Genomic DNA, 24,326 nt, shown 5'->3' on the forward strand with positions numbered 1-24,326 from the left:
GCCATTTTGGAGAAGGAGAGACGGCGGAATAAGGAAACACTGCGAAAACGCATACGTTTACAGTCTCGGACACACAATTTGCGGTGTTGCAATTTTTGTATTGTCTACAAGTGAATCGGAATTCTACAAAACAAACTCGACATATACTTTGAAAGAAGAGAAACGACTAACAAAGACAGACAGACAGACAGACAGACTCGAAATAGGCTAATACTAAGCTCTAAAAACAAAATTTATCAATCTCGTGCACCTCAGCCATCAATGGGACTAGCTGCGCAGGATGGCTGCGTTCCTGACCAAACGCCGTGAGATAGGCATGTGCGCGAACTTGATCCAATGAGTGCGTAGCCACTGTTGCAAGAAAATAGTACAGTGGTCCCTGGTGCTCTTAAATTCGTAGACGATGCACCATTCGAAAGAGCTGGCAGAGGAGAGCAACTTTGAGGACCTAATTAAGACATAAATCTCATGAACCCTATTACTAAAAAATATATTTACCTGTACACACCACACCCGCGTCTTCATAATGACCACAATTGTCATTACCCCAGCCATTTGATGGGCAGATCGCAAGTTCTGCTTCTCCACCCGAGCAGGCAACGTCATCTAGCCAGATTGGGCCTGACCCTTGAGAAAAATAAGCACTGGAAGGGGCGCTCGAAGCCAAACCAAAGCCTAGCTGGCGGCAAACTACGTCTGCATCGGTGGTGCTCCAGTAATCGTCGCAAACCGTTCCCCACTGACCGTTGTGAAATACCTCAACACGTCCTTCTAAGTGATTCTGACCGCCAACGAGTCTCACACCAGAACCAACTAAATTTCAAAGCCTCTTAGGACATGTTAAAACTATTATGTTTACAAATCCCTTACCTCTACAACTTACTCCGACGTCTTCGGAATGAGTGCAATCATGTTCACCCCAAGGGCTGTGTGTGCAATCTTCGAGTCCTTGTTCACTGCCCGAACAGCTAACATGATCCAAAAAGATTGGACCGGAGCCGGCTACAGTAGCTGATGCGCTTGTATTGGCCGATGTCATGAAAAGCAGGCGGCACACAACATTGGCGTTTTGGAAGTCCCAACCGTCGTTGCAAACCGTTCCCCACTGTCCGTTGTGACGAACCTCAAGGCGTCCGTTGAAGTGTGAAAAACCCTCAACAAGCCTCATGCTAACGGTTTCTAAAAAAGCAAGTATCAAATGTAGAAACAGAATTTTAGGCACACTGGGATGAGAATGTTAACCTCCGTAAACATCTATTTTTCGCAAAGCGTTTTGCAATTCTTAATACAGACAAAGCTAAATTAAACCTTATGCGAACAAGTCTCCGTTGCGTGTTTGATTCACATAAAATTATTTTCGCAATTTTCAAAACAGGTATCTAGCTAGCTTACCACTGCAAATGACTCCAGCGTCTTCGCAATGATCACAGTTGTGAGAGCTCCACGCGGAATGATGACACGCATCGAGGCTACTCTCACTTCCGCAGCAAGCCACGTCATCAAGCCAAATCTCACCAGAACCCTCTCCGAAAAACGCCTTTTGCTTGGCCTGAATGGCCTCAACAGAAAACAACTGCCTACACACGATGTGGGCGTCTAGAAGTGACCATGAATCGTCGCATACAGTGCCCCAAACGCCGTTGTAAAAAATTTCCACTCTTCCCTCGTGTCTGGATTTGCCGCCAACAAGCCGGACAGCGTTCCCACCTCAAGAGCAAAAGCAAATTATTAATGTATTAAGTTCCAAATTATTTTACCGCTGCAAACCACGCCAGCGTCTTCGCCATGACCGCAGTTATCGTTACTCCAACCGGAGTGAGCGCATTCGTCCAATCTTTCTTCTGTTCCTAAGCAAGCTACGTCATCAAGAAATATTTCTCCTGAACCTTGACCAAAGTGAGCTCTGGAGTGCGAACTCAGAGCGAAAGTAGAAAACAATTGACGGCAAACAACCGTAGCGTCAGCAATTTCCCATTCATCGTCGCAAACCGTTCCCCATTGACCGTCGTGAAAAATCTCAACGCGACCTTCGTAACCGGATGAGCCACCAACAAGCCGAATCTGATTTCCTCCTAAAGCCAGAAATAAATTACACATGTCAATAAGCTAAACTGCTACATAAAATGAACTCGTGAAAATAACAGTGGCTATACCGTTGCATGAAACTCCAGCATCTTCACCGTGACTACAGTCGTGGCTACCCCAAGAACTCGACGGGCAATTGCTAAGCGATCCTTCATTTCCTGAACACTGGACTTCGTCGAGCCAAATTTGACCAGAACCCGATTTAAAATGATTTCCGCTGCGAAACGCTATCGCAGATGCGCCGAAAAGCTGCTCACATACAACGTTTGCATCACTGATGCTCCAACGGTCGTCACAAACAGTTCCCCACTGACCCTTGTGAAAAATTTCAACTCGGCCTTCGTAACCAGTAGAACCGTCAACAAGACGAATAGCATTTCCGTCTATTATCGAAAACAAATTTGTAAGCGATAAAAAACTAGAAAGGAGAGTCTACCGTTGCATCGCACTCCAGCATCTTCGTGGTGAACGCAGTTTTCTAGTCCCCAAGGACGACGGCGGCACTTATCTAAGCTTGACTCTTTTCCAGTGCAGTGCAAATCGTCTAACCAGATCCGGCCAGTTCCTTGTCCAAAATAAGCGGAATGCGGTGCCAATGCCGGAGTTGTAGCAAAAAGCTGACGACAGACGACCGCAGCGTCGTTCATGTCCCAGTAGTCGTCGCAAACTGTTCCCCATACTCCATTGTGAAAAATTTCAACGCGCCCTTCGTAATCAGTAGTCCCGCCCGCAAGTCTCAGCGCGTTGCCAGCTAGAAAAAATACCTCACTATACATTTACGCATCTAATGTTCGCTTTTGATTAGGCGAAACCAAACGACCTTATGTGATTTAAACATCTAGTACATAAATAACCGTACTATTGCATATGACTCCGGCGCTTTCAGACGGCACGCAGTTGTGTGTACCCCAGCCCCGGTGCGAGCAAAGATCCAGCCGATCCTCGTAACCGTTGCAGGTGACGTCATCCAGCCAAATCATTCCAAACCCGTCTCCAAAATAAGCGTTCTTCTTGGCCGCAACTGCGTCGGTGGAAAAAAGCTGGCGGCAGATGACGTTGGCTTCCGTGACTGTCCAGACATCGTCGCAGACGGAGCCCCAGACACTGTCATGAAAAAGTTCAACGCGGCCTTCGTAAGGCGTTGATCCGCCGGCCAGACGGACATTCTGAGCTAAAGAAATCGAGATTTTATTATCACACTACTGCCGCTACGTACTTCTACTTCGGACTCCGCTAAATTAAAGAATGACCGCTTGCATACGCACAAAGTACACAATTGGTATATCTGATCTGCCTAATGCCAGTAATGGACCTTCTAATTAAGTTAGGGTTACACTTCCTTTCTTGTTATCAGATCTAGGAGATAGGTCCTCTAATAGAATTCAGCGACGCGTTATTTGTTTCATAAGGTAGAAGTGCGAGCAAACAACTGCCAAGGGTAACTTTACGTCGTTTCACGCGAGCGCGGACTTTCTCCTAAAAGCGCTATATAGATAAAGAGAACAAAAAAAATTTCGATTTCCTAAATGACATAACATAATTTCTGCAGTATTTAGACTCTATGCATGCATAGACAAACTGCAGACGTTGACTATACAAACTCGCCGTTTCGCACCATTGCCTGTTGAGAAAAGCCATGAAGAAATTAACAAAGCGCTGACACAAATAAACATGATTGGCGCTCTTCTCCAAGCGATGTGCTCCGCAACTCGTCGTGAGATCGACTGGCTCTATAATTCACTCATCTACATTTTTGAGTGAATGAACCTCATCATCACGTGACAGGCATGTCCACAGAATAATCTTGACGTCAAAGGCCGCGTATATAAATTTGCCTATATTTCAATGCTAGAGGGCAAGTGCCGTATCACGGCCGCCGTTGTTACGCAGAGAAAGACCAAATAAAAGTGGTGACGGCATTTTGCTAACAGATGGGTGTGTTAGTGTTTACTAAATATGCTATTCCGCCCTCAAGCCTCAAATCTCGAAAGGGCGCGCCGTAACCGCCGCTGCGCTAGCGCTCTTAGCCGCAAACGTTTCTAATGTTTATGCAGGCTCATTTCGCTTGAGCAACACCACTAAAAGGGAAGAAAACGAACAAGAAGGCGTTTTCAGGTAACTAAAGACACCTAAGTGAGTTACACATTATCTTAATTTCCGCGAAGAAGAGCCCGGGCCTCATGCAGAGGCTCGCCTCGTATGTGCAAGCCTATACCATCATGATGTCATTTTTTCTGTGCGGAAAGACATGTCTATAAATATACACGACGTGCACTTTACTTAGGTGCATGCATGGTTCGATGCGAGGGCCCCCCGAATAAATAGTCACCTTTAGTACTACAGAAAAAGTCGTTTTCAAGTACGCGCTTAAGAAACGAACGCTGGATTGCTTGCCAGTGAAAGGAGGTCGGTGAGCGAGTTACCACTTACGGGACATTGATCTACTTCATCATGGCGCAGCGTCTCTCCGAATTGTGTCGAGATCTTCTCTGTCAGACCGACTACAGCTTTTCGAATCCTGAAAAGTTGCTCTTGGTTCCTCTGCCGTCGACTGCTGAGAAGATCCTGCTGTCCTCGCCGAGGAAACTTCCCTTCGAAATGGCTGACCAGCTGGTTGAAGATTTGGCCAAAAGAGGAAAACTCACGTCGAGAATTCTACGCATCTTGATGGAATCGACCCTAACGCGTCTGAATCTGACGTGTCTCCGATCGATCGACGACGAACCGACATTTCTCTCCCAATTGGCCAATCAATATCACGTGGTCGACGTCGACTTGTCTTCAGCCCGTGCTTTGGCGAACTGTCGGTTCCATTCCTACGCTCCCTCTCGCAGACGTGTTACCACACATTGCTCTCTTTCTCGGCAAGTTCCGTACGTGGAGACGTTGGCATCAAATATCTAAGGGACTTTTCTCGTCTCCGTCATCTTGATGTCAGTTTCACGTCGACGTCATTCGACGTCATTCGAGAGTTGAGCGAGAGCTTGAAGGAACTCGCCCATCTCGACGTGTCGGGCACAGACTTGGGTTGGCCCAATTTTTTTGCCTTTGCTTCAATATTTTTGGAATTTGTCAGTGTCTACAGTATGCTGACACACCGACATCTCCAACTTGCTACTCTCTCTTTATGTGCTGTTTTGTTTTTAATAAATTTAGCAAAAATCAGCATTGCTATTTGACTGGTCATAAGTATATTTGGTGCCTTTATTAGGCTGTATCACGTAGTTGTCCTCATCCGGGTAATTGCAAAAGAAGTGTAGTCGTTTTTGCTGAATTTTCGCAGGACACGTTTCCGCTATTAGTAGAATGCTTTACAAAGCACTTTTTTACCTACTGCCGTTATTGCGAAAAGGTGAGGCTCCCAAAGGTGTCTCACGAACAGATTTTCGCCTTACGAAGCGCAAGGTAAAGCTCGAGACGCGAACGCAGATACTCCATTTACCGGTACTCTAAATGCCTACAGTTAGAACGGTTTGTCGATGCAACTCAGTGGTTCCCCATCGCCCAAGAGCCGAATTCATCCGTCGCCGTTTCGAAGCTCTTCTCTCTTCCTCCGTACGTCGAATTCTTTTCTCCGGTGCGCGAAGAAAAGCTATAAGGTGTGTCTCCATGTGGTTTGAATTATGCGAGCGCATGATTATCGCAACGGTCGCTGCGAGCCAAAATCCCGTGGCCCTAGTGATTCTGAACCCCCAAAAGGGGCCTCACCCGTTTTCACCAACTGGCTGTCTTATATGTATCTATAGATTGATGTGAACTCTCAGCAAAGTGCGAAGAGCTTGTCACTGTACTGTACTCACATGCAAGTAAACTCTTGTGTGTTTGCAAATGTTTTATTTCGTATAGAAGACGATCCAGACCTGTTCTAGAATTCGAAGCCCCAAGCCATGGTAAAGCATCGCGTAGACCAAGCAGACACAAGAAAAATGTGCAAGTCCAATTTAAAAGTTTGATTAGAAAGCCACAGGTGGGTCGTTCTTTTAGTGGTAGCGGATGTTGGATACTGGGAGTCTATGTGCCTCAGTCAGACTCAGTGCACTCTTTTGATTACTCGGCCTTTTTGGTCGGCGAACGTGAGAGCTTTGTTGTAACAGTGTTAACCGCTAATGTTTTGTCTTGTTCCATGTTAGGTGTCTTTGGAGTCAAAGAGAATACTCGAGTCGACCCAATCGCTGTCATCCACGCAGATGAAGTCGATGCATACTTACGCCACGGATACCAACAAGTGCCGTCTCTCTCTACACTTACGCCACCAACAGGTGCCGTCTTTCTATATACTTATGCCGTCAACAGGTGCGGTATCTCTCTATATACTTACGCCGTCAACAGGTGCGGTATCTCTCTATAGTTACGCTGCTAACAGGTGCCGTATCTCTCTCTACACTTATGCCGTCAACAGGTGCCGTCTTCTATATACGTAGGCCGTCAACAAGTGCCGTCTCTCTCTATACTTACGCTACCAACAAGTGCCGTCCCTCTCTACAATTACTCCAACAACAGGTGCCGCCTTTCTATATACTGAGGCCGTCAACAAGTGCCGTCTCTCTCTATATTTACGCCGTCAACAGGTGCCGTCCCTCTCTATATTTTTTACCGTCAACAGGTGCCGTCTCTCTATATACTTACGCCGTCAACAAGTGACGTATACTAACGCCGTCAAAAGGTGCCGTCCCTCTGAACAAGTATCACCTTGCTGTAGGCAACTTAGTTTTTTGACGTAATGGAGAGGTGACCTCTTCCTCAAACAGTCTATGACTTCTTACATCTTGATTGATCTTAATCATCTGCCACATCCGACCTAAAAATAATCGTCTGTACAATATGCCGAAGCCTAAAAGTCAATTATGTAATATGCATGTCACTTCTACATAGGCTTGCCTTAGAAACGCTCCGCTATGTCGACCACGTAATAAGGCTGCCTGGCATAGGGGAGAGTAACAAAACATCGCCTTTCCTGTTCTTGCTAGTTCCAAGTCCGAAATCAGAAACGTCGCCAATCTTTTTAACTACTCTACGTTTGTTTTTAATTAATGCGTACGCATCCGGCCTAAAGCGACCATAAACATGACCGCTTTTGTATTTATAATGCAACCTTTGCTATGCAGTGGCGCCACGGGGTGCGTAGCGTCTGATCCACGCCAAGTCTTCTGCAATCCTATCACAGGGATTCTGCTCCGCCTAAGTCTTTCACAGCGAGATCAAACATAGCGCGCAAAGCTAAGGTCGACCAACCTTTCTCCATGCACGCACATAGAAACTTTAGAAGACGGGCAGGGCGAGCTCAAAATAGAATCTCAATCCTTTCAAGGACATCCTCGAAGATTGACCAGTGCACAATCAAATTTATGCCTAAACAAAGCCTTACGTGCGCATCACTCGACAATATAAGACTCTCGCGCACTCAACGCTGAACCACAGTTTTATCGCGAGGCGTCGATTTCTCACTCCCAGCCAATGACGACGACATTGACGACGACTATTGGAGGCTACCTCGATACTGATGGCTCTATTCTCGGCGGCTCTGACTTCAACGTCGTGAGGCAGTCAACAGGCAAGTACCTGGTCACGTTCCACACAGCTTTCTCTGCCAAGCCAGCGGTCGTCGTTACCCAAAATTGTTCAGCTCGAACGGAAACACCTTAGACGACGCAGTGATCACCGATATCGATAAAGAAAAATTTCAATACGTCACCGGTGGACAGAGCGGCGATCTCGCCGACAGGGCCGCTTCAGTTATTGCCTTTGGCTAACGTAGCAAACGAAAATCAGACAGATCTAGTCTTGCGTGCTGATGATGCTGCTGTTTTCAGAACATTTATCGTTCTTCTTTGACTTGCTGCTAAATATAACTGTTTGACGTCGGTAATAAAAGACACTGCATGTCGCGATCTACACGTAGTCGTCTATTATCCAATTCTGGGTTTCAGTTACAACAACAAGGCACATCGCACCGCGGACCATTCACCACCCACGACGACGACCGCCAAAAGCGGCGCCGACTCCTTAGGACACAACAACTGCGAGCACTACCATTTCACCAGCCGCACAGCCACTACTGTGCATTAATTACCAATGCAGCAGTCGAAAGCAGTCAAGAATTACTGCTACGCTAATGCATTATCTAGATATTGCTCGCCCATAAGACCTACTGCGACACTAGCGCGTATTTCTCTCTACTCACCGTTACGCCGCCAGATGTAAGATGATATATTTAGGGTTCCTTTTTTAGCAGGGAAAGGGGCGACCATCGCGCGGTCACAGAGGCGCTATTTAACAGAAACGTTTCCCGATACGCATACCTACTTTCGTGCTCGGTTGCAATGAGATCGTCTAGTCTTTGTTGTGAACGAGACGGCACGATGACCGTTGCTCCAAGCTTGAGGAAAGAGCGTACGGCACCAGATCCCCACCGGCAGCCAAGGCAACGCTATCTTTCAGTTTCGAAGAAGCCTCCATAACGAGAATTCCTTCAAGGACTCTGAGCAGTGAGCAAGCGCGAAAGTGACGTACTTTTATTACGTCACTGCAATTCCTATCGAGAAAGCATCGATATATTTTTTTAAAAACAAATACAAGCAAGTGCTTCTTGGTGCTATATACTATAGTGTTAGACAAGGCAGTTCACGGTACCTATACCCACCTACACATGAAACGATACAGAAAACGGATTGGCCAGATGTTTTGACATTCGACTAGCAGATATAACAGAAGCCACGACATGAAGGCGGGACACAAATGCGCTTACGACGCCTGAACCGTTTCCGAACCTTAAAGAGACGATATTACGTATAGGGCTTTCTATTCCAAATTATGTGCTTTACATCATTTCGCTGCAGCGAATGGCTAAGACTATCGTTGAGACGGCTTTCATCTTTCTCCGATTGCGTTTTTTCTAGTACTGACTGGGACTTAGAATTTAGCGCCGATCTTCTCGATAGGGCGAGATGAAATATATCTTTCTCCTGGATCGGGCTCGTGTACGTTGAAAGTAGAATACAAGAGGCAAAGAAAGCCAGAGCAATCTTCTGTCTTGCCATGAACGATACTGCAGGGTCTCTGTAGGAAGTCCAGAGCCCACGATGTTATTATAGCTGCATGTCCAGCCTGAAGCTAATGTATAGCCACCGTCCTCTTGTTGATGTTATGAGAAGCCCTTCTTCTGTGCGGAAGTTAGTGGCAGAAAAGAAGACTACAGCAAACATCCCTCGCGTCATACATGAGGTTCTTACCTTCCGTACTCTCGGAAGCTAAGGTGCATGATCGACCGCGATGACGATCTGCAGAAGCGAAAGGCTTCCTCAAACTTGACAATAGGAGGTGCTCTCAGTCTCTGTGGAAACGACAACGCATCGATCGTGAACCTATTGGCTTTACCGCGTTCTTTTCCCCCAGAAAATTACCAATGAGGTATATAATAAAGTATAAGTCACTGGTTCGTGAGAGGAAGACATATGAAACAAACGTACGTAAGAAGAAAACTGCATGGATGCTTACGAAACGATGCTTTTACTTTTTGCGGGCGATTTACGAAGGGCAGAAAGGTAAACACTTGCTGAAACGTCCGTTGCAAAATGGATTTCGACGATCTCGTTTATTAGCCTGAGCCAGTGTTTTGCTAGGTCTTGATTAGGTCTACTTTATCTAATTGTGGCTGAGTTTCGTTGTGGAGTAGGGACAGTAACTGCGAGTGAAGAATTGGCGCAGATCTTCGATTCAGATAAAACCTTCCACCTCTAGATTGCGACGTCGAACCTTAGAGGTGAATTAATTATAAGCAAGCCACTTTCTGAAGTCCATACTAGAGTGTAGCAGTTCCTCTACTAATTACTAAAGACCATGCAAGGCACGAATGAAATTGCGGCATTCCTGTGATACGAAGGCCATTCCTGTGATACGAAGGCTTGCAACCAAAACTTACAGCTGTCTTATTCAGGCCGGTGCTCGACGCCTTGGGCATCTACGCGCCTTGGGTATCTACGTAAACAGGACGTCGCTTCTTCAAATCCGAGGAAGCGATTCTCTTCCGCCTGACGTAGTTGCGGTCAAGTTGACTTACGGCACCGCAGGTCTATTTGGGGTTCCGTAAATGAATCATTGATCATCAACTGATGTTTACGTTAGAGTGTAATTCAGTTAGATTCCGGCAGTACATTATAAAAGAACCGTCGGTTGCTCCGTTGCCTAAACCCCTAGCTGTGCCTAAAGACCTTGCGGCATTCATGGCGAAGCAGCTGATGATGGTCGCTTTCGTTGTCTTTTCTTTTCTACTTCAGCTTTCCCCAGTTCGATCGAAACCAATTTGGCATCTCATTCGTATGGGACGATCGGCGCCCATCTCACGCTTTGGGACACCGTTACAGCCTTTCGATGATCATGAGATCATTCTGAGTGAGAAACTGGTCAATCGACTTCAATCGGAGAAACGCCCCATCGTAAGACATCGAAAAGTGCAATACGTTTATAGAATGTCTAATGCAGGCTAAAAGACGAAATCTTCGAAGTGCACATTACGGAAAGTGAAGGCTCAAAGATTGACTGAGGACATCAAATTTGTTCAGATTTACGGTCATTTTACCTTGTCTGTCGATTACTGCGTAGCACAATAAAAATAAGAACTTTCCACACTAAGGTAGATTTTAGAACGTCTAAATTAAGATGCGTCACCCGTAAAGTGACCTCAAAAGCGTTGGCACGAAACTCTACGTGATGCTAACTGTGATGTTGGGTAGTCTTGGGTTCTAGCTCAACTGAACTATACATTGATAAATATTCTGGCTCTATTTCCTTCATACCTCGCTACTAGGAAGCTAATCTTCTCCGCATTCCTTCTTTGCACGAACGCGAAGACAATGCTCGAGATGGTGAAGCAAGCCCTCCTTTAAAGTAAATATTAAAGATACGTATCACCCTATTTGTACAACATGTAAGCTTAGCACCTATGGAACTGTGAAATGACGTTGAAAGCAACCCTACATATCGACGCCAGAGTGTACCTACCTAAGGCTACCTAAGGCTAACCTATAAGGAAATCTTGGTATCAAGGACCTACGGGACTTTCTATAGAGACTGCGTCATCTTGACGTCAGCTTTCCGCCTGTGTCAACGAACACCATTCAAGATTTTTGCGCTAGGTTGAAGGGTCTTACTCATCTCGACGTATTAAATTCAATGGGTTGCTCGAATGCGAGGAAGCTCTGGCTAAGTTTTTCAACTGGAAGAATATACTCCCACATATGTTAGAAGTAATTGGTTACAGCCTAGAATCGTGCCCAGGCCCTGTATCTGCTCCGTCATCATTTTGATAATGCATTTAATAATGATTTCAGCTTCTGCTTTGCTGTCGGGCAAATTAAAAGCTTTGCTTGCAGAGACTTTGCCGCAAAAGACGTGCACGTGAGCATTCTCACGTTAACTCCCGGACAATCGTTTCTAAAACGCGATGCTGGGCATATTTCGATCGCATCTAAGCTGCAATCGGTCTTGGAAGCGTTATTGAACCGTCACTTTAGCTCGCGTGTCTCGCAGAGTCGCAAAAGAACGTCGGAGAAGACAGAAACGTTAACGTCGCTACACAAAGCAGCGGCAAATGGAGACGCCGACGCTTGTAAGGGGCTTCTGCAGTCAGACAGAGAGTGTTTATTTGTACAAAACGAAGAGGGCCTCTTTCCGATTCACTGCGCTGCAGAAGCTGGCAATTAACGTTGCGAACGTCGAGCTCTTTCTTTATCTTGGCGTCAGCGTTGACGTGTAAAACAGAGTCCTCTTCACTTGGCGGCCAGTGGCGGACGTTTGGTTTTGTGTGAAGCTCTTCTCCAATGGGGGCCCGGGACGAACAGGGGATACGCCCACTGCATATATCAGCGAGGAAGGGATGTATTAATTAATACAACCTCTCTTCTGATGCGCAAAGCTGCTCTGAACGCTGAAGATGATATGGGTAGACGACGATATTACATCTGGCGTCGTTCGGAGGACACACTGAGCTCTGTCAACTGTTGCTTCAAAACGGCGCCGATCTTACAGCGAGAGATAAAATTGCGCAAAGCGCTCTTCACTGCGCTGTTGTTAATTAACGCTCATCTTCATGTCACTAAATTCCTCCTTGATCGTGGAGCACACGTTTGTGCTGAAAATAGTGAAAAGGCCCAAGCAATTCACATTGCCTGTCAGCAAGTATCTCCTGATGTAATAAAGCTTCTTCTTGATTACGGTGCTAGTATTTCCACGGAAGGCGAATGCTGTCGACAGCCACTTCACTACGCGGCGCAGAGTTCTCAACTTTCAGCGTGTAAACTTCTTCTGGAGATTGGTTCAAACATCGAGGCGGAAGATGAGGACAAAGAGCGTCCGTTGCACTTGGCGGCAGCCAACGGTCATGATTCAGTATGTCTGGCTCTTCTTGATCACGGCTCTGACGTCAATTCACTCGACGAATTTGGTCGGAGCGCTCTTCATTATGCAGCTGATGATGGTATAGCACGAGTCTCGGAGAAGTTCTGCTAAATAGAGGTGCAAATGTAGCTGTTAAGGACTCTGCTGGAAAAGATCCGTTATGCTCGGCTTCTGCGGAAGTTCACACCTCCTTTGTAATATGATATTAGATTTTGGCGCGGATGTGGAAAACAACGATGACGACGAACGTTCTGCATTGCATTTTGCAGCTGAAAACGGCCACAATGAGACCTGCGAATTTCTTCTTGAGGAAGGCGCAAATGTTAATTGTTCAGATGACTTTGGGTGCACTCCTTTGCACATCGCCGCGAATGGACACATAGGCACGTGTGAGTTTCTCCTGAGCAAGGGAGCCGACATTCAGGCTAAGGGAGAATTTAATTGGAAAGTCTTGCACTATGCCAGCTATTAACATTCAGCAATTGATCATAATTATTTGTTGCCCTTATCCGGGTATCATTGGTAGTTGATGTCCTTATCCGGGTAATGGTCAGAGAAATGTAGTCGTTTTCGCTCAATTTTTCGCAGGACGCGTTTCCGCTCTCAGTAGGATGCTTTCCAAAGGACTTTTTCCACCCGCTGACGTCTTTACGAAAGAGTGAGGCTCCCTAAGGTGTCTCACCCACAGATTTTCGCCTTGGGAAGCGCAAGGTAAAGCTCGAGACGCGAGTGGAGATATTCCATTTAACTGCACTCTGAATGCCTACAGTTTAACGTGTTTGTCGACGCAACTAAGTTGTTCCCCATCACCCAAGAGCCGAATTCATCCGTCGCCGTTTCAAAGCTCTTCTCTCCTCCCTCGTATGTCGAATTATTTTCTCCGTTGCGCGAAGAAAAGCTATAAGGTGTGTCTCCATGTGGTTTGAATTATGCGAGCGCACGATTTTCGCAACGGTCGCCGCGAGCCAAAATCCCGTGGCCCTAGTGATTCTGAACCCCCAAAAGGGGCCTCACCTGTTCACCCCAACCGCCTGTCATATATGTATCTATAGATTGATGTGAACTCGCAGCAAAGTACGAAGAGCGTGTCACTGTACTGTACTCACATGTAAGTAAAGTCTCGTGTATTTGCAAATGTTTTATTGTGGAGTTCGTATAGAAAACGTCATAGCCTCTGCTCAAAACTCTAACAAGCGAAACGAGAATCATCTGGGATGTGGGTGACGTACACACCAATCATCTCTTGTACTTGCATTCGTCTTCTCTTTTTTTAGTTTATTGACTTCGCCTTTGCTGATTAGCGTCCAAGTTGACTTGTGAGAATAGCTCCATAGATTCTTGGTAAGACGTTTGGTGGCTTGAGAACGACAATCAAAGAGGGATCATAACTAATACGAGCCAGGTTGACACCGCTATATACCGTAGACCGGCGTCTTGAATAACCTATGGCACCAGACCTAACCTAAGTGTCATAAGCAGAATTTTTTCAACGCTGAACAGTTTCAAAGCATCAACATTGTCTTGGCAATTTTATCTATCAGTTCCAGTTTGAAAATTTTCACGAGATGGATCAAGCGTGTCTTAATTGGCAAATTGGCAAGTTAGCTAAAGCTTTTTTCACGTTTGTTTTGTATAGGGTCTGTTCGATCTAGGGAGAAGTGAAGCGCCGTCTATTTGAGTAAATTGTCGCCGCTATTTAAAGTAAGCTTACAGTGGCCTCTGCAATCGCTTGAGGGTCGCCCGATCACAAGGCCTGTATGTACCATCTTACATCTCGGGTAACGCTCCTTATAGAGGGGAGAGGAATACGCTAGTGTCACCTGTTTATGGGCGAAAAATATCTAGATCGTAACTGCTTTCTACTGCTACATTTGGTGATGTACAGTGGCTCTGAACGCAGGTGCGGCTACCTCTGGAAGGGGTGTGACCTACTGGGTCGGTGCCGCGGTAGGTGGTCGTCGTTTTATGGTTGGCAGTTTTGAATGGTCCGCGGTGGGATTGCGTTGTTGCTGTAATTGGGTAATAGACGTGGTCATGCGTGATCGTCAATTAGTCGTTCTCGGAGCACGGAATGTCCTGCTGTGACGCAATCATCCGATGCTGCGGCGCTTTCACAGTGAATCGTCGCAGAATCAAAGAGGACGTGATGCATGAGTCTGTTTCATTGCATAGTGTACTTCTTGCTCTACGCAGTTGGGGTTTGAGGGAGGAGGGATTTTTCGCGCGTGCGTGTCTTTTATAGTTAGGGCGCGGCGCGACGCAATGTAAAGTAGGCGAGAAAATAATTTTTTGTATTTAATAAACACGGAAATAAACCGGAAGTTATTTCGAGCTACAAACGATCGTCCTTTCGGCGTCTTCAGGCGGGGAGGGCGATTCACCCACGCCCCCTGGTGGACACGGAGCCCGGAGCTTCGGTTGACCCACGAAGCGCGGGGTGCGGCCTCTTTATCCTCGATTGGCCTCGGAGATGGGCCTTGGGAGTGAAGCGTCCTCGGATGTGAGTCCGCCACCCATGTTATCCAAGGGGACCGCTATTGTGACCCACCGCGTCTCGCCATAGTGGGGAAGCCAACTCTATCGGCCCCTGCTATAGAGGTACGGCCTCTTTCACCTCGTTGGCCTCGGAGGTCTTTGAGAGTTGATAACACGTGTTTGAGCAAGAACGGAGTCTCTAGCACAGGATAAAGACAAAAGTGCATCTGTGAAAAACATCATACTGCCTGCTCGAAGTCTAGGTCACCTTTTCATATGGAATGCCGTAGACAAATCTTTAAACGAAGCCAATGCACGTGTGCTAGATCATCCCGTAATTAATAGGCCCACACCAAAGGATAGAGAGATTAATCACACCGAGAATTTCTATGTAGAGATTATTATCACTCAAACTCTCCATATAAAGAGTGATCTTACCAAGATATTCGATGTAGAGATCCCTCAACCAGATTTTGACGTAGAGATCGATTCCACACAGATTCTTTATGCAGAGAGCGTGGAACTGATTTTCTTCCCACTTAAGGCCCCTTTTGCAGGAAACCTTACTTTTGTCGTTCGCTTTCAGATGGATGCTTTTTTAGCCACAAAGAGACAAAAAGGCCCTTAATTGGGCAAAAGTGCTATTTGATAGAACATCGAAGCTAGCGCCCCCGACACCTTCTTCGCACGCCAAAGATCAGCAACGATCCCCGAACGTGTTCGAGACCGGAGCTAATCTTTTCCAGACATTCTATGTAGAAATTGATCTCCCGCAGACATTCTATGTAGACACTGATTACACGCAGATCTTTTATATTATCTAGTTGATCATACCCAGATTTTCTATGTAGAGACATATAGCTCGACAAGATTTTTGATGAAAGATTAGTTCTCCCCCATATTGTCTATGTAGAGATCGATCTGACAAAGATTTTCTTTATAGAGGGCGATTCCAACAGCGTAGAGTGAAGCTGAGCTTAATTCTCCCCCGAGTGAGGACCCCCCTTTTGTAGGATACCTTATTCTGTCTTTCGCTTTTATAAGGCCGCCACGAAGCGATGTAAAAGCTCTTCTTTTGTCGAAATTTGACAGAACTTCCGCGGCCAGCTAGGCTGGGGCCCCCGACGTCCTATTTGCACGCCAACGATCAGGAACGATTCCCGCTTGTGTTCGAGACTAGATTTTCAATTCGTTTTTGACAGAGCAAAAGAGGAATTCGGTTGCAAAAAGAGATCCGCGAAGGCAATAGCGCACGCGATCTCTGACGTAACGATGTTATCCATTTCTTTTATATCAGACTCAAAAGTGCTACATTGCTATTAAGAATATTGGATATCGCTAAGTTAACGATTCAGTTGCTCAGTCACAAAGTAATACAAATGATACAGTATAGGCTCTTGGACACTCTCTTTCCTACTCAGTACCGTGTATACTATCATAATTAGAAAAAATCATTAAATACCACTATCGTCTTGGAAAGAAAATTTATATCTTTGCTCCAATATATTTCGAGATCGCCCGTGTGAAAGCGAAATAGATAATTGCGGCACACTGACTAGTGCTGGGTATATAAAAATTAATATATGCACTGTCGGGAGAAAAGTACTGCATGAGTGTGTACCGCATTGTATTAAGACATCAGGAAACTTCGAGACCTAATTAAATAATATATAGAGTTTGCAATGAACTTCTATAGATTTGTTGGATATGACACATGAAAGCACTAAAAACTCACTAAAACAGAAATCGCTGTGGCTTGACATGCACACAATGGCAATTTGCGTGTAAAACAGAATGAGACCAAGAAGAAAATTACGATTGCCTTGTCCACAAAAAGCTTTGATTATTTGTTCATATGCAAAGTCAATTCAAACAAATGGAACTGATACGTTTCGACTTCGTTATCTCTGCACACTTTTAAGTGAAGACCTTGACTTAGCTTCAATTTTTGATTGTATTCACGCGTTAATGACTTTGTGCTAACGTACAATATTCCTGACGTAGAATTAGGATGAATTTCAAGGCGAATGTTCCAGTTAGTTGAAGGCGAGTTTGGTGCAGTGATGGTGCTACCTTTCGATCCGCTGCATTCGTCAACTGAATCAACGCCGCCGAAGTCACTCGCCATGTTTGGATCCCAGTACAAAGTACCAACGCAAAAATTGCCGTCGCAAATTTGAACAATGGGATCGCTATCGCTCATAGGCGTAGAAAAGAAGGCCATCTGAATGGAGTAGGCTATGTTATCATTAAGATCCCCGGCTTCTATTAATTTGACCTTTGACAAAGTATAGCATATCATAACGCCAGCCCATCGCACGTGCGTATACTAACCACTTACTTTAAACAACAAATGGCGAAACGCTGTTCCACTACCAAACTCTATCGTTTGCGCCGAAACCGAAGATGGCGTCTCTGTAAAATTCGCGTGACTTTGGAGCCAAAGAGGAGACATGTAGCGGTAAAGTAGCAGTGCGGAATTGGAAACGCTCTATATCGTTTGTCAATTGGAAAGCACCTTCCACTGCACTAAGACTACTATAGCTATACCTGGGTTGATGACGCGGCGGATGTTGGAGGAGGGGCTTCTGTCTGAATGAAGTCAAACGTTGAAAGAAATCCGTCGCATCAAACGATCGACATTATAGAGCTTACTGATTGCACGTCGGGAGTTGCGCCTTTTTGAAGTTCAATGTAGTCGTCAAGTGGAAGGCAAACACTAGGCCCCGATGAGGGCACAACCAAAGCGCCTCCTTTACAATCATCTGATGCCAAAATATACCTTGACACAAAGACCACAAGCAACAGGAACGCCACGGTAGATGTCATCTCGCAAACGTCTGAGAACAAAACCCAAGTAAACGAAGAGAAAACGGCAAAGCTGATATAGCTACTGAAAACATAAATATTTAGAAAGACGTTGTCCCGTACGCCTATACATATAAATTGTCTGAAAGCCCAGCAACTGATTGACTCGCGAGAAAACGGTCTACGCTGGAGTGGCAAGAGGCATGCAGCTGCGCACTCGTACGGCGCTAGAATTCGGAATGTGAACATTGAATGAATGTAACAATCAATCAATCATCACATGAATGATCGAACGGAGAGCTATACACCTGCTGATATAGCTACTGAACACATAAATATTCAGAAAAAGACGTCCGGCTCTCCCGTATGACTGACTCGCGAGAGAACGATCTACGCTGGAGCTAGTGGCAAGAGGCAGCTGCTCACTTATGAATAAACGGAGAACTATACACCTGCCAATATTGCCCTACGAAGATGTATATGCACAAAATGAGCCAGGTGCGCCACATTTTATCGAGAAGTGCTATATGTAGTTCTTGGAGGACGTGACTGCGTAGTTATCATGATATTCTTGACAATGGTGAAGTGCAGCTGAGACGAGGAAGAGGTCTGGTCCCCCGACTATAGGTCAGACCTCGGTCGATCACAACTACCTATATTAGACTACAGTTACAAGATAACTTGCTCTAATGCGAACCTGTACTTGATGGTCACCTAAAACTTCTTGTTGTCCGAGAAATGTCCAAGGATCTTCCCCTAATAACGCAGATTAGGACGCGAATTTGAACACAGCGTAGAGATGAGGTGCCCTTCGTGTAGTTTGCTGCCACAGAGACTCTGCAGAGTGTCTTGATAACGAGACAATCGGCGTTAAGCGTTCGAAATACGGGCTTATACGAGAGTAAGACGAAGAACGTCAAAACAATACGAGAGCTCGTTATCAATAATCCGTAGGCGATTCCTTCTGAAGCCTCGGAAAAACCTAGCTCGAGAATGCGTACGCTTCAATCACACTTCAGCAAAATTGCTAAAGGAAGAAGAAAGGATAATTAGAGTCCTCGCTTTGGAACCCATTTCGAGCCATTTCCGGGTGTGTCTAGACTTACATGCGATGCTGATTTTGCGGTTGTCGGCGGAAGTGACTGAGACATATAGATAGTTTACGAAGAGACTCGCTGTTAATTCTTGGAGACGCTTTGTTTTGCCTCCACTGTACAAAAGAACTTCGCACACTCAGCGCTAAAATACAGTTTTATCGCGAGGCGCCGAAGTGTCCACGATCTAAAAATGTCGACGATAATTTGAGCCAGAGATAAGGCCATGCACGCGTTGCACTTTGGCCAAGGTGTGTCATTAACGTCTAAATGGATGGTTACGAGATAAGAGGTTGGTCACAGACCAGAAGGGGAGAGGATATATGGCCTGGAACCAAGCCTATGTCGGACGGTACGGCGGAGGCGAAGCCTCTCGCGTGCGTGAAGCCTATTCGATCGTTAGCTGAGACAATTAATGCTAGTTCACGCTTGTTCTCCCAATTATCGCTTTTCGCCATTTTCCCGAGGTCCCTAAACAAAAAGATCACAATAGATGTAAAGGATGTAGAGATTGATCTCACCGAGATTTTTCTTCCAGAGATATCGATCTCAACAAGACATTTTACGTACCGTGTAGAGATCGATTCTCTCCCAAACGAGGTCGATCTAGCTCTGGAGTAGCATACCTTATCGTTTTTTCCGCTTTGAGATAGCTGCTTTTTGAAGCGACGGAAAAGCTCTTCTTCGCTCGAAAGGGTTGGATAGATCGTTTGATATATAACTAGGGATCGTCGGCTTCAGTTCCAGAACGATCGAGCTAGCTTCGTAGCGAAGTAAAAGTGAATAAGAAGTGCTGACAGTAGCCCAGAGAGGCGAGATCCAGACTGTACGCACGGTGCGAACCGTTCTTTAGAGAAACGGTGAATGGGGGCCCCAACCTCTTATTTCCACGCCAACAAACAGCATCGATTCCTCTCGCACTCGATTCCAGAGCCTACCCGATTTTCGAATGGTTTTCGACTGCGCGAATGAGAAAATCGGGCGGCGAAAGAGATCAGTGACGAAAAGCAATAGCGCACGCGATCAGTGACATACCACGTGAGTTAATTGATCCTAAGGCATATTTCCCCATAAAGAATTTAGAGGAAATCGGGCAACCGGCTGGGGAAAGAATATCCCTATCGCTATAATTAGCCGCTCTGTAGCCGAAATCTCGTCGCTGCGCCACCTAATGGCTCGCGTTAAGTGTCACGAACTGAAAAATGTCATTTTTGTCCATTTTGCATTCCTCCCATAACAGCAAAATAAAAAATGCATTGCCCTGCCTAGTGCACGGTAAAATCGATGATAGAAGGCAAAAGTTGACCAGAGTAAATAGCACGAGAGCAAATAATTATTGTTATTTCTATTTTAAGAAACGACTTGGGCTTCTTTCTTCAACTATTCTGTAAATTTTTTGTTGAATCCTCTTTGCCATTTATTTATTGTTTTCCTATAACAGGTTGTGACTGCAAATGTACAAAGGTTTTCCGCTATATTTTTTGACATCAATTTGTCTCGCAGTTATTTCCAAATTTGAACAGGAAAATTTAGCCAGCGTCTGATCTCGAGGTATGACGGTAAAAACATCAGCCATGCAGGCGAATTATCATCGTAGATTCAAGTTCAGCAAGGTTGATCAATTATGCCGGATCAACCTGCGGCATTTTCAAGTCTCACCTCCTTTTCCTCCTGATCAGGAAGATCACTGTCTAGTTTGTTTCCTGTGTTTCCCCATGCAATACGTAGCCGTCGTGTCATTACCAAAGCTATACATTGGCCTATAGTCGCCAGACGATCTTTGGCTGATCTACTTCCTGCAGGAGAGCACTATAAATGTGAATGCTGGCGCTGGCGTCCGCGAAGCGCAATGAAGCTGTCCACCTGCGCTGGCTTGCTTTTTGTTGCTGTGTACTGTGTCGCTAATATTGATCCGAATGAAGGAAACTCATCAGGTCCTGTTATTAAAAGTCGAAAGAAAAGACATTGGGGCATTACAGTAGGCTTTGTAATCGCTGTTGGCGCAGGTATGTTTGACGTTTTCTAATTTGTTTGCGGTTTCTAAATTTACTCTGCAGTCATAGCTGCTACATCCAGAAGGAGAAGATCACCGCCACCGCCATCGTCACGACGACGACGGCAACCGCCACCGCCACCGCCAACGCCACCGCCACAGCCACCGCCACCTCCGCCACCAAGAAATTGCCCCACATTGATTGCGCCTTACAATGGCTGGCTTAGCTCTTCTTCTAGAAGTCATGGCACCACTGTATATATAAACTGCAATCGCGGATACAAGCCTCACCGCAAGAGCTATCTCAGATGTTCAGATGGAATATGGTCTCATTCCCTACCAAGTTGCGTCGACGAAGACGAATGCGAAAGCGGCGCGCATGATTGCTTCAGCAGTGCGAGATGCGTCAACACCATCGGCACGTTTGAATGCGTGTGCGAGTTAGGGTATGATCTTTACTACAATGGCAGGGCTTGCGCCAAACGCTGTCCAGCTGGATGTGTTCACGGAAGGTGCAAAATGAAAACAGATGTTAGTGGCTCCGGCGAGTCGGCTTTCCTGAAATACGAACCCTTTGTGCCGGATTACGAATCTAGTGTCCCCGCTGTGCCGGAATACGAATGTCATTGCAAATCGAAGTGGCGCGGCATTTCTTGCAACAAAGCGATGTGTACCCAAGGATGCTCAAACGGTCAATGTCTTCAACCCGATGACTGTGTTTGCCACCCCGGATGGACAGGTGCTTCTTGCAACATCGCCATATGTTCTCGAGGATGTAAGAACGGTACGTGCTACTATCCAGAAACATGTTTCTGCCACAAGGGATGGACTGGAGAAACCTGCGACGAACCCATTTGTGAAAACGAGTGTGAGAACGGCGGAGTCTGTTCATCACCAGACACGTGTGACTGCAAAGGAACAGAGTGGAAAGGAGACACTTGCAACGAGCCTGCGTGCCGAAGCGATTGTCAGAACGGCGGAAATTGTGTCGCACCTTCCACTTGCGACTGCGTTGACGGATATTCTGGACGTCAATGCGAAATGAAGACCTGCGTGGATATGGCGGCTCCTTCTAATGGTCTTGTCAACTGCACGACTTTCGACAACCAACAGGTCTGTAGCGTTTCGTGCAACGACGAATATGACTTTGGTTATGAACCGGACAATCCGTTTGTGTGCGGTGCGAACGGCAAGTGGTCTCACGAAGAGCGGAAGGATCCGGTTCCGGAATGCTTCGAAGCCTATCCACTCGGAATATTTTCGTCTTTCGAAAGTGAATTTGAGTATCCTGGAGATTGTGAAAGCCTGCCAGCGGAGGAGAAATGGAAAATCTCAAATCAGATTCGGGAGTCTTTGATTGAGCGGTTGTGTCCCTGCAATGAGATCACGCTCCCAAACGAATGCGAAGTTGAGTGCAGCGATGGCGGAGGAAGGAGTAGACGCGATACAACCACGGTTTCCGTTTTTGTGGTCACTTGTCGTGTCGAAGATTCCATACACTCTAGAAAGATTCTCAATGCCAAATACTGCAACTCAACTTGCAGAGCGTCTGTAGAAAAAATCGTCATAGCTATGCGCGCTGCTGCGACAAAACTTGTAAGCTCTGTCAAAGCTGATCCTCTCAGCATCAAAATCAATGAAATAACTCTTATATCTAAAAATGTGGCGGCAAGCAAACTCCAAGCTAGCTGTCGCAATCCCGGTCAAATACAGATTGGGACTCGATGTATTCAGTGTGGCAAGGGAAACCACATCCGTGAAGAAAAATGCGAACCATGTCCTCTTCACACGTATCAAGATAAAGCGGGCCAGAGCGAATGCATCTCTTGTCCGTCTGAAACTGAAACTTTGTGGAAAGGCTCCAAATCTTTAGAGGAATGTCTTCGAGTATGTAGAACTGGTATGTATTCTCATAGCGGGGTGCACCCTTGCACTCCATGCCCTATGCATTCATACCAGCCGGAAGTCGGCCAGACGTCCTGCCTTACATGTCGAAATGATACAATAACTCTAACTGAAGGAGCGTCTGATGAGTCAATGTGCGTTCCCAACTGCACTAATAGCTGTCTTTACGGACATAGATGTGATGGGTGCCGATGTCTTTCGGACTTCAAGGTGTGCGACTTGACGCAGGATTGCATGGACGGCTCCGACGAAAAGAATTGCGAATCGTGCGAGGGTTTCGTCTGCCCTGTCGACTTTCCCATAGATCAACGCATTTGCACGTCTTCATTTGCAGCAGTCGCCGAAATCAAAGACGTAGTGAAAATGGAAGATGACACGACCATGATGGAATGCGACGTGAAAGAAGTACTCTATAGCGTCAATAGCACAAACGTCACCCGCATCAATAACGGCCAGTTTTATCTTGGATCAAAGGCGGCAGCGTGTGACTGTCCTTCTGTTCAAGCTGGCCACAAATACATGCTCACTGGTCATAAAAATCAGAACGGGGCTCTCATTGTCAGCCACGAGGGAATTTTCAAGCCGTGGCGAAATGACACTAAACCGGAAATCTCTGAAGCAATTTCTCTAGTGAAGAGCGGAAACTGTTCGCTCAATTATGGCTGGGAAGAATGACGAGGAAAAGGCCGTCAGTAAAAAAGTGACAGAAACTCTAGCGCTCTTTCGCTGGAATTTTTCTTTTGCTGAAATATAGGGATAGTTCTACATTCGCGACCCTTCGAAAGTCTCCTGCTCCGTAAGTGCAAACGCGAACTCACAACTACCCAAATTTGCGTGGTTTTAGCTTTTAATTAACTCACCCACAAAGACAGTAGCAGAGAAGAACGTTCTCTCTTTCCTTTCCTTTAGCTCCGCCATTTCTTTCTTTATAGAACAGACGCCTTCTCGTGTGTCAAAAGAAGAAATTAGATATTTGCTTAAGAAGAAAATAGAGCCATTATTAAAACGAGAGCTAGAAGTAATTAGGGTGAATAAAATAATAGAAGCAGAGATTATTTGTACGTCGACTATTACAGCCGGAAAACGACCAAAAAACCTCATTTGGCGGCCTCGAACAATCGAGAAAAGCCGTTTCTAGTGCCGCAAAACACGCTGAGCGCACGAAATCGGCGAGAACAGACGATTCTGTTCATGAAAGTCAGCTTTTCTTATCTCCGCTTCTTACCTCCTCTGCTGCGCGTCGTTTCGCAGCCTTTGGGAAAGCGTTGCGCAGCATCTAGCGCTAGTCGTTGCACGGCGGAGCAGACAGCCTAAAACGAGTTTCAGATCGATGTCTTGTACGGGTTCTGTGAATCCCGTATATGATACATAAGATTTCTCTCGAACGCTAGCGCCGATTCGCAATAGGAGAAAACGCGTTGTGAACGTGAGGTAAATCCGCTGTGAGAAGGAGCCAGAAGTCGGTGGTCTAGGCGAAAGTCTCGTCACGCTACTGGAATACAAGGCGTTGTTCGAAAGAAAGCAAACTTGGACGTTATCTAAACAGCATCGATTCCCTCTCGTATTCTAGACCA

At 46.0% G+C, this 24,326-nt stretch overlaps 3 protein-coding genes, 2 long non-coding RNA genes and 1 pseudogene across 9 annotated transcripts; 4 read left to right on the forward strand and 2 right to left on the reverse strand.

Moving 5' to 3' along the window:
* Positions 1-77: 77 nt before the first annotated feature.
* Positions 78-3,821, reverse strand: LOC136197736 (deleted in malignant brain tumors 1 protein-like). The gene is made up of 9 exons (XM_065987555.1): positions 3,701-3,821; positions 2,945-3,256; positions 2,522-2,836; positions 2,154-2,468; positions 1,758-2,072; positions 1,393-1,707; positions 871-1,179; positions 499-813; positions 78-448 (listed from the first exon to the last, which is right to left on the reverse strand). The coding sequence occupies exons 1-9, from the start codon at positions 3,756-3,758 to the stop codon at positions 252-254; spliced, it is 2,451 nt and encodes an 816-aa protein (XP_065843627.1). The 5' UTR covers positions 3,759-3,821; the 3' UTR covers positions 78-251.
* Positions 3,822-5,348: 1,527 nt separating this feature from the next.
* LOC136198195 (uncharacterized) lies at positions 5,349-7,970 on the forward strand. Of its 5 annotated transcripts, XR_010672671.1 has the most exons (7): positions 5,349-5,490; positions 5,549-5,684; positions 5,832-5,901; positions 5,955-6,013; positions 6,070-6,158; positions 6,216-6,378; positions 6,434-7,970. It is a non-coding gene; the product is annotated as an uncharacterized lncRNA (long non-coding RNA). The 5 variants fall into 5 exon arrangements; XR_010672670.1 differs by having other exon boundaries at positions 6,216-7,970; XR_010672673.1 differs by having other exon boundaries at positions 5,832-5,891; positions 6,216-7,970.
* A 2,180-nt stretch (positions 7,971-10,150) lies between these two features.
* Positions 10,151-10,707, forward strand: LOC136197775 (uncharacterized). The gene is made up of 2 exons (XR_010672584.1): positions 10,151-10,517; positions 10,564-10,707. It is a non-coding gene; the product is annotated as an uncharacterized lncRNA (long non-coding RNA).
* A 964-nt stretch (positions 10,708-11,671) lies between these two features.
* LOC136198177 (serine/threonine-protein phosphatase 6 regulatory ankyrin repeat subunit A-like) lies at positions 11,672-14,798 on the forward strand (annotated as a pseudogene).
* A 1,997-nt stretch (positions 14,799-16,795) lies between these two features.
* On the reverse strand, positions 16,796-19,819 carry LOC136198178 (uncharacterized). The gene is made up of 5 exons (XM_065988084.1): positions 19,733-19,819; positions 17,608-17,792; positions 17,503-17,544; positions 17,294-17,443; positions 16,796-17,230 (listed from the first exon to the last, which is right to left on the reverse strand). The coding sequence occupies exons 1-5, from the start codon at positions 19,758-19,760 to the stop codon at positions 16,796-16,798; spliced, it is 840 nt and encodes a 279-aa protein (XP_065844156.1). The 5' UTR covers positions 19,761-19,819.
* An 884-nt stretch (positions 19,820-20,703) lies between these two features.
* On the forward strand, positions 20,704-23,502 carry LOC136198179 (signal peptide, CUB and EGF-like domain-containing protein 3). Its single transcript, XM_065988085.1, has 2 exons — positions 20,704-20,860; positions 20,912-23,502. The coding sequence occupies exons 1-2, from the start codon at positions 20,704-20,706 to the stop codon at positions 23,425-23,427; spliced, it is 2,673 nt and encodes an 890-aa protein (XP_065844157.1). The 3' UTR covers positions 23,428-23,502.
* The last annotated feature ends 824 nt before the right edge of the window (positions 23,503-24,326 follow it).

The sequence above is a fragment of the Oscarella lobularis genome, chromosome 18 (genome assembly GCF_947507565.1).
Source record: "Oscarella lobularis chromosome 18, ooOscLobu1.1, whole genome shotgun sequence".
Classification (NCBI taxonomy): Eukaryota; Metazoa; Porifera; class Homoscleromorpha; order Homosclerophorida; family Oscarellidae; genus Oscarella; species Oscarella lobularis.